The sequence below is a fragment of the Cygnus atratus genome, chromosome 2 (assembly GCF_013377495.2).
Source record: "Cygnus atratus isolate AKBS03 ecotype Queensland, Australia chromosome 2, CAtr_DNAZoo_HiC_assembly, whole genome shotgun sequence".
Lineage (NCBI taxonomy): Eukaryota > Metazoa > Chordata > Aves > Anseriformes > Anatidae > Cygnus > Cygnus atratus.
In genome coordinates, this window is record NC_066363.1 from 159,038,955 (window position 1) to 159,048,454 (window position 9,500).

Below are 9,500 nucleotides of genomic sequence, written 5' to 3' on the forward strand. Positions count from 1 at the left end.
CCACCTCCCTTGGAAACCTCATCTAAAGCAGATGTTACACGGGGGACTTTAAATAGCACCTTTATTGATGATTTCAAATATCATGCTACATGGGACATTTTAAATAACATCTTTATTGATTATTTCAAATATCATAAGCAGAGTGATAATTACAGGAGGACATTTTTCCTGGTAGATCTTGAAAAGGGTTTTATAGGAAAATGAAGAATCAGAATTCCAAATTCAGGCCAGAATTTAGTAAATCCATACACATCACCCAATCTTCCCAGAAAAGGTAGTTTCACACCAGTGGATTTTGTGAAAGAAATGTTGATGCAAGGCCTCTGCCAGTAGGGAATAATAGGAAATGTCTTACATATCTGCTCCAAGACTGACCACAAAACCAAACTCATCCCACTATATAAATAATAATGAAAGGTGAAACTGGAGTTTGAAATTAAGTAAAATAAAATAAAAATTATCAGAGGACAGGTGCACTATATATAAACTTATCGAGCACTGCAATTTTAGCACAACATTTTTATTCTGCTCAAAAGGGTACAGAAAACAAAAGAGATTTCAGCCTCCTTGGATCAGATCACTGGCATGGCATAGTCTCCTGTCTCATATTTTGGAAGTCCAACTTCTTACAGACTAAGAAGGAAATCTAGACAGAACAAAGGACCAACACAAAACTGTGGGGTGGAGAGGACCTGCCACATAAAAGCAAATTTCATCTGAGAAGTCTGTTTGATTCAGCTACTCTGCTGGTGAATACCTGGGGAAAAGAATGCTCTAAGGAGGCGTGGAAAGCCCTTAGCTCCATGTCTTTTGCTTTAAATATATCATATACACCAGAAATTTTTAGTTCAAAATCAACCACATCAGCACAGCAAAGAAACTCCAGAGTTATATCTGTGGGAGCTGTTGAAGAATCAACCCAAAAATTAGTGTTGGGACTTCCTGAGCTTTTCTTCTCTCATGGCAGGTGGGTGGGTACTAAAAACGCAATTTGTGGAAGCTCTTGAAGGTAGTCCATGAGGCATCCAAATGCAAAGCTGGGCTGGGGTTCATTCTCTTCTTCATTGGGTTCTTTGGCTGAAAGGAACCTTCTCCTGCTCCTCACAGTCTAGTCCAGAAGAGAGCACAAAGGGAACTTGCTAACATGCCAACTGACACAACGCTGATCCCCAAACTAGCTGCACCATCAGTGTTGCACAAGTCAGTGTAACAGCAGGAGACGGGGCGCGTCATGCCAATCCCATCCACGTCAGATGGGATGCAGACGGAGGAGCACATCTTGGTGACAGTTGAGACTCCCACAAAGGGATAAACTACAACAAAGCAAGGAAGAAGGAACAGTTAGGAATGGGAGGAATGAAGGAGAAATCTCTTTGTTCCTGGATGAAACATTAACTACCTTTACCTCCAAAGTCTTAGTTATAGTTCAAACACAACGGGACCACTTCCTACCAGGAACATAAGAAACAGTTCTTGTCTAGTGGTTCCAAGCTGAACAGCACATTGCATCTTCTGTGCCTTGTCTGAGTCAGCTTTTTCCCACAAAAGAAAGTATTTTTCCCACATTTTTCCCATTAAACATTTGGTCTCTGCTTTGACTCTATCCCTTACCTCCTTCCTCCATTACATGCAACAAGAGCCTTCCCAGATGAATCAAGCAAAATAAAAACCTCCATCCTAGCAGTTCATTTCTTTATTTGGACAGGTTTTGACCTGAAGGGTCACTGTTCAGACTGATGATGCCTTCCTGAAAGCTCCAGAGAACTCAAGGGCCTCTAGTTGACCAGAACTCAGTGTTGCCTCTAGCTGACCAGAAGTTTGCTTTCCTACTTCACTGAGCCTGACTCACCTCTAGCAGCCTCTCTACCCGACCCAGCTTTCATAACAGTTCTGTGGTCAGGATAGCACTCTTTAACCCACACCCATTGTGCAAATCATACAGACACTCTGGAGAGCCAGAACTCTCTAGCTCTGTACCTCAGATTCAAGCCAACACATTTCCTCTAACCATTCTCAATGTTGAACATTAGCGATGAGCTAAGTGCTCACTCCTCTGAAAATAGCAGGAGACTGCTCTTCGCCCCATGAAATATCACTTATAAGTTTGGCATTATATAAATACCTTATAATGAAGGTATTATATACCTTTGGTATTATATAAATACCTTATAATAAAGGTATTGTTCCCCACACCAGACGTCTGTGCTGGAGAAACACAGATTCATGTTAAAATACATGGATAAAGAAGCCTTGCCCTTACCGTCCTCCAGGGAATACATGGTTGTCTTGCACATGGTTTCATTCTTACTGCAGTTCTGGATCTTCATGCACTTCTCAATGGCTGTAGGTTCATGGCAGGAGTAGCACTGCAAGGTTTGGGCTATAAGGAGGACAAACATGAGACTGGACTTACTGTAGACTATTAGGTTCTGTCCATGCGTAGAAAACTCTGTGGAAGATAGCTCTCCGAAATTATCACAGGTTGCACGGGAATAGATTGGTAAAATATATTTGTTCCAAGGGGAATGAAAAATACATTAGTCTGGGCATCCAAACACAGCCTCAGATGTAGGTTCAGACCCCTCTATGACAACTCAAGAAAGACAGAGCTACATGCAGTAGGACCCACAATACAGGAAAATCCTGTCTACACTTGGCTGCTGAATGTTTGGGTCCTTCTGATCGTTTTGTTATCGAGGGGTGGTGGCAAATTGTTTTTTTCCTTTTTCAGGTAGGTCTGAAGTAGTCCACAGAAGAGTTTAAGGGTAATTTTACTTATTTTTTGGTTCTGCACCCCAGAACTTGCAGTATATATGTGCTGGGACAACCCAACATTAAATGAAAATAAATGAAGATGATAAAACAAACAGATCAATATTATATTCACAAATATAGGGAGGAAGAGCAGTTTGACCCACCTGCTTCTTCCTTATTGTTGAGGGGTAATTGCATTGCCTAAGACGAGGCTGCCTGTTCTGCACAGTGGCTGGATGCCAGCAAGACAGGCTTAGTGAAACACAACATCTTGGTGTTTGAATTCTTTGAAGATCTTGCCCCAGGTGCCTGCAGCCAGCTAAGACATGCAAAGAGCCAGGAGAAGCCCAACCCTTCAATTGTGCAATTTGCAAGATGTTTTTCTTTTAACCATTATCACAATTAGCTAATAGGCCCTGCTTCACATGTTTATGACAAGCCACTAACCATCCTGCTTGCCAGCCAACCACATCCCCAAGTTGTTTTTATCTTTTATTCCCACCGGACAGCAAACACACTTGTAGCTGATTTACCCCAACTGTTCTTACTCTACATCTACTTTTCTCCTTGTCTTTACATTAACAGAGCATCAGAAAGAGATCTGGACACACCGAGAAGTCAGACTTGAGCATGAATTGCAGCAGGGAGAATTTCATTTGGTGCTGACCACTGTTACCTCTCTCCAAAGACTGGGAGCTCTTGGGTAGGAGATCGTCCCAGAGAGAAGAAACTGTCTCCATCATATTAACTGAGCCATGGGAGTAAGTTAAGCATGACCCTTCCCCTCTCCTGAGATTCTGGTTCTTTAAGAATGTCTTAAAAGTTGTTTTAAGAAGATAACTCTGGGAGCAACAATGGACTCCATGGGGAGATGTTCCGGGCTGCTGTGATCTAGAAAGAGGCCATAAAAAGGCACTTTGGTACCCAAGACCCCAAATCCAGTCCAAGATAGCTCACCCTGCCTCATCGCTCACAGTCTCCTAGCTTCCCTTTATCACTTCCCCGTTGGACTGAAATTGCCTCCTAGACATGCAGAATAACCACAGCTTGAGCCTGTCAGTGCTTAAAGTCTTTGGAGCTGGAGAGGTTTCATAGGGAGATACCAGGGAGCCCAGAGCACAATGACATAGTGTTCCCAGAGCACTCCTGACCCTCCCAGAGCATTCCAAGCTAAAGACATCAAGCCAAAATAGTTGATTGATATTTCCTATGACCCAGCTCTAAGGTTCCAAGGCAACACAAGCCATTTTTGGACAAGCTGTCCAGAGCACTTTGCTCTCTGCAGGTCTTGACAAGGAACCCAACACTTGATCTTGGTCCTCTCTTCCACTTGCCAGCCAGACACCTGCAGGCATAGCAATGCCTTGAAGGCATAGCAATGCATTTTGGTACCAACACAGGCCAGCAGCTCCTCCTCAATAACATGCAGTCCTGTCTGGAAAGCCCTTCTTATGCCATCTGTGTGGCAGTCCTGGTGAAAATACTTTAAACCCCATTAAAAAAGAAAATTAGGTGGCTCATCTCAGCACACCTGAAATAGGCTGTTATAAGAGCAGGCTGAGGCAAGCATGTCACTTCATGAAAATAGACACTACCTGCAGCTTCACCCTAATTAACAACCCAGAAAGAGCCCTTTTATAAGTAGCCCCAGCAATTGTCTTGCTTTTATTCAAAGCTCACTTTGTTATCCTACTTTGTTCACTGTGGACTGATGCTTTGTTTGTGTTAATTCTCTGTCTGACAGCTGTCAAATGCATCTTTAGGGAGGAAGCTTTGTCATTATTCTCAGATTTCATGATACTCATCCCCTGACAAGTCAAAGCCACAGAATTTGTGTTTATCTTTGAAAAATAAATAAATAAATAAAATACAAAGGATTAACTCAAAGGGATGTCAAATTAAAAGATCATTGTCCCCAATATGTGCAAACCTAGTATTTTCATTAACCTTATTCAGACTAGCAGGTTCAAACATAGGTGAATATTTTAAATAGTAGCTATGAGTATATCTTTTTTTGGAGGTTAAAAAAAAAAAGCTAGTACTTCAGTAGTCATGGTGAGCTGGCATCTCACAAAGCAGAGAGGAAACACCATAACTTAAAGACTTTAAGACTTGGGGAATAAAAACCCTGTTTAATCAAGCTCTGGGATATATGTCTGGCCTATCTCTGAAGAGTATATATTAGAGAAGGTAGCAGAACTGCAGTGATCCCTTTTTTTGATTTAAGCACTTATGAACTTACACACAGACAAGAAGACATGCAGTAGCTTAAAAATGAAACCACAGGATGAGAATGAATGGGGACAAATTGCAAATTGCAAGCCTTCTTTAAAAGAGGAAAATATAAATTCTTAAACTATTTCAATGTAGATATAACATCCTTCTTGGTGAGCTGAAAGCAAAAGAGAACATAAATAAACAAAAAATGTTGGAATTTCTTAGAGATTTTGCTAGCTTCACTTAGATATTGGTAGATCTTCCATCATTCACCTCTAACTGCCTTTCTAGGAAGTGCTATAATTACTCAGATCCCATTCATGTCCAAAAGAAAGCTCAGAGATTCTGCAGATGCATCCTGGCTTTCCTCCAGCTTTGCAGAGGATGAAAGAGGAATTTTCTTTGTGAAAGAAAATTCTCCTTGCCAAATCCACTATGAAGTTTCCAAGATTTGCCCATGTTTGCCTGCTAAATCAAAGCATACATCTTGACGATGTCTACCTAAATGGGATGGGGAAGTGGGCAAGGAGCAATGTGGTGGCCCTGGACCACACAGGAGCCTCTTTTCCCCAGCTCTTGACAAAGTCTCATTGAGCAGGATGGCAAAAAAAAAAAAAAGTTGATGAGTTAATCCTAGACCAAATTTGTATCCAACCCCTCTGCTTTTCTGTTTCATGAAGTGTTTTCAGATGACCACTTCCCCTAAGGAGACCTGACAACAAAGTTCCTTTCTTTCCAATCTGTCCTCTGTTAATTAAGGACTTTCCTCTCTGAACTGCTGCCTGTTGACAAGCAGACAAGAAACTTTTGAATGAATAGGGTATAATGACGAAACATATATATATATGTATGTATATATATGCCCTTTCCTAGAGACCAGTGATGACTGATCTCTGCAGCAGCAGCTGTGTTGAGTGCATAAGGCACCCATTGATCTTGGTACAGCACAAGCAGCCCAAAGCTTTGGACTACCAGTGACTATGTCTTAGAGATAATAGGACAGTCAGTGCATTACACAAAAAAAAAAAAAAAAAAAAAAAAAAAAAAAAAAAGACACAAAAAGTCCTGTTAGAGATAACAGGACAGTCAGTGCATTAAACAAAAAAAGACACAGAGCTGCTGTGCCAGCCCTTGCTCCCCAGACAGCATCTGTCTTCTTCCCCCAAAAAACCTCCAAAGCTCCCTTCTTTCTCCATCCACTTGCCTTCCCTGGCAGAACTCACTCCATAGACACGAAGATGGCAGAAGGAAAACATTCTTACATAAAAAGGAAATAAATATGTGAGAAAAAATCCTGGCTCATTGTCCCAGCCAGGCATCGATAAAACCATACCCTGCACTGGCTGGATCCAGAGATGTCCAGGGTATGTGTGTATCCCAAGAACAACCACAGCTCCTTACCCTGCAAAAGACTTGCCTCGAACATCAGGGCAAACCCCAGCTCTGAACTTGGCATCAGCAATATAAAATCAGTTTTTGAGCAACAAGCTGTTCTGGTGGCAGTATGAAAGAATGGGGAGTCTATGCCAGGATGTTCTGTACACCTTCCACCATTAGAGGCTATGGCATCACTGCTCATGTGGGGCTGGTGCGATAAGGGGATTTCCTACTGCTTCGGGAATGTAAACAGCTAATTGCCATACACCCCTCCATGCCTGGCTCCATGGAGCTGGTGACGGAGAGGAAGCAATCGAATTTCCCCACTGGAAATATAAGGGTAAGGTTTGCATAGCGTCCCTGAAGAAAGGGGATTCATAGGGCTTGTTCTCTACTTCCACGTCCCAGACAGATCCCAATATCAGGTTGATGTTGTCCACCCAGCAAGGTGGCAAGTTGCCAGTGGGGACAGCAAGGAGGCAGGGAGGATGGTAGGGGTCACACTCCCTATGGTGACAAACCCCCAGATCCTCCCTCAAAGGAGCAAATTTCCCAAAATACATCACTTTTTTCAAGGTGGTCTGGCAAAATTGTTCCTGGCTTCATGCAGACTGCACTGTGTTACTAAATGGAGCTGGAAAAATCAGCCCTGCAGTACGTGGGTCACCAGCTTTGTGTCCCAGCCTGTCTTTCCCACTTCTGATGGCTGAAGTCTAATGAATTATGTGTGCAACATATAATTAGAGAGACCCGCTACACACACTGCATTAAACAGGCTGGCTGGCTTCAGGGTTAAATATCAAAAGAGGAACATAAATTAAGAAGGAAAAGAAAAACAAACAAAAAAAAAAAGAAAAAAAAAAGAAAGAAAAAAAAAAGTTGAGAGTCGTATTGAGCAAGAACACATAAAAAGGGGGGACTGAAATTTGCATTAAAGAAATGACACGGTATAATCACCTTTCATTTTTAACACTTCTTACAGAGCCTGAACTAACAGTCCCAATGAGACCATGATGGTCCTGAATGCCTGACAGGATGGAAATATTCCCAAGACAGATTTTTGCTGAAAATTCCTCAAAGTTGGAGGCACGGACCTCAGTGGGAACAGAGCACACCGCATCCCTTCAGCCTTCACCTCCCACAGCAGTTTGGATAAATTGGAGTGGGAACTTACCAAACTCCATGCAAGTGATGGCAACAAAGAGAAGAGGCAGAAGCAGCTTCATCTTGCGCGGGCTCTTGTCGCCTGGTCACTAGGCTGCCACCAGTTCACCGCTGGCTTTAATGGCACACCTCCTGGTGCCTTGCCATGTACCGATTCCAACCCAAGATCCAATTCTACTGGAAAAACGAGTCTGATTGAGCCATAAACGTATTGAATGATCCACAAAGCAAGCCCCACCTCCCACTATATCATCATTTCTTTTCATGTTCCTTGGAGAAGAAAATGAGGGTTTATATGGTGGACAATAGCTGAGGTGCTTAAGCTAGATCCTTTGTGTCTAGGCGTGATGTGCAAGCCTGGGGGTATTAAATCATTCCAACATCTCTGCCTTGCCCTGCAGCTTGTTGATATTTCTTCTTTTTTTGGTAATGTTTAGAGGAACCTGGGTTGTTTCCATACATCTTGAGAAAAATAATCTGTAGCTGTGAACAGCAAGGTGTTAAATCCCATGTGCTTTTTTCCTCCATGCTTTTTGCCCTCAGCAGAAGCCAGACTGGGATAAGAAGCGGAAAGCTGACTTCCAATCCCTTACTCTCTGGAAACAGCACAGTTGAGTTTGGGGTAGTGCAATACCTCTCCCCAGGCTGTGAGCAGGGATTCAGAGTGCTGTGGATAGGAGCAAGCTGCCTTCCTCGTCTCCCTGCCCTTCAGGGATGTAAGTGGTAGGAGCATACCTGGGAAGGCAGCAGGACCAGGACATGAAAGTCTGGGCCGAGGAATTCCCTCAGGTTCACTATCCCAAGCCATTCAGGGAGCACAGTGTCTGGAGAAGCCACTCTGCTATAAGCCAACCCTCTCCAAGCATGGTGACAAGCCCATTACTTCTTTCTTTGCCAGACACAATGTATTTCTCATCCCCAAATCCTGCTGATACCCTGCAGGGTATCAACCTGCCTTTCCTGTGTCTCTGGCCAGCCCCATGCTAGTGAATCCTATCTACTACTGCATGTGGTGGGCAAGTTGGACTGTGGGACTGCAAAATAGCAGTAAAGAAGAGACTTTCTGTGGTTATCCCAGATGTCCCCCACACAACCAACACATACTTTTAATAAGAAAAGAAAGAAGGGAAAGCTGAAACAAAGATATTCTTGAAGATACTCCCATCATCTTTGTTAATTATCACACCATCGGAAGAACTTCACTCAGGGCTAATATCACTAGAGTTCTTGAAATGTTAAAAATAAATGGTCTTGTGGGTCTTCTCTTCCCAAATAAACAACTCAGCCCTCTTCTGTCCAAACCTAAAGCTCCAGTGACAGTCTCATAATTTTGCAAGCCCAACCTCAGTTACAAGCAACACTTCTGGATGATCTATGCTTTTATGAGTTCAGACCCATTGTTTTCACAGCAGCTCCATAATAAAGTCATTATGGTGATTATAAAAGTCTAGTAGTTATTTCCTGCTCTAAATTATCCAGGGAAAGGTATTTCGGTATATTCTTGGTCTGACATTCATCATGTTCAGCAGAGAATTTTATAATCCTATTAAGGAAGGGGAAATACTCTGATTATATTTGCTTTGTTCTTAAGAAAAAAACTAAACATGGAAAGGGGTGTGGTGTCTAGTTTCTGGTATTAAGTGGCCTCAGAAAATGTGCACGAGATTGATTGTTTTCACATGTGCATCTGAAATCTGATCTTCATTACATTCTATGTTTTTGGGTGGAAGAATCTTTACAATGCTGAAACCTTGCTTAAATCCTGTGCATTCCTTCTGTTTGGAGGGTTGTTTTGGGGGGTGACAACATACGTCACTTGTTTACGGTTTCAGTTGATCTTATCTGCATCTTTAGGCAGCACCTGAAATGTTTCTTCTTTTACACTCACCTTATGCAATTGCTTTGCAGTGTTGGCAAGCAACCAAAGAAATAACAAGAAGTAATAGGAACATCCAAACAACATTTCGTTGAACTCATTTTCTTCTTTT

General features: G+C 42.4%; 1 protein-coding gene across 1 annotated transcript; it reads right to left on the reverse strand.

Moving 5' to 3' along the window:
- Window positions 1-349: 349 nt before the first annotated feature.
- On the reverse strand, window positions 350-9,500 carry LOC118257919 (ly6/PLAUR domain-containing protein 2-like). The gene is made up of 4 exons (XM_035566380.2): window positions 9,401-9,500; window positions 7,523-7,689; window positions 2,261-2,380; window positions 350-1,313 (listed from the first exon to the last, which is right to left on the reverse strand). Exons 2-4 carry the CDS (start codon window positions 7,572-7,574, stop codon window positions 1,102-1,104), a joined length of 384 nt encoding a protein of 127 aa, XP_035422273.1. The 5' UTR covers window positions 7,575-7,689; window positions 9,401-9,500; the 3' UTR covers window positions 350-1,101.

Coding starts and splice junctions, on each gene's coding strand:
- LOC118257919 (XM_035566380.2), bottom strand. CDS start 7,574: ATGAAGCTGCTTCTGCCTCTTCTCTTTGTTGCCATCACTTGCATGGAG. Junction 2,381..7,522: donor CATCACTTGCATGGAGTTTG/GTAAGTTCCCAC, acceptor TCCTCCTTATAG/CCCAAACCTTGCAGTGCTAC. Junction 1,314..2,260: donor CATGTATTCCCTGGAGGACG/GTAAGGGCAAGG, acceptor GCTTTGTTGTAG/TTTATCCCTTTGTGGGAGTC.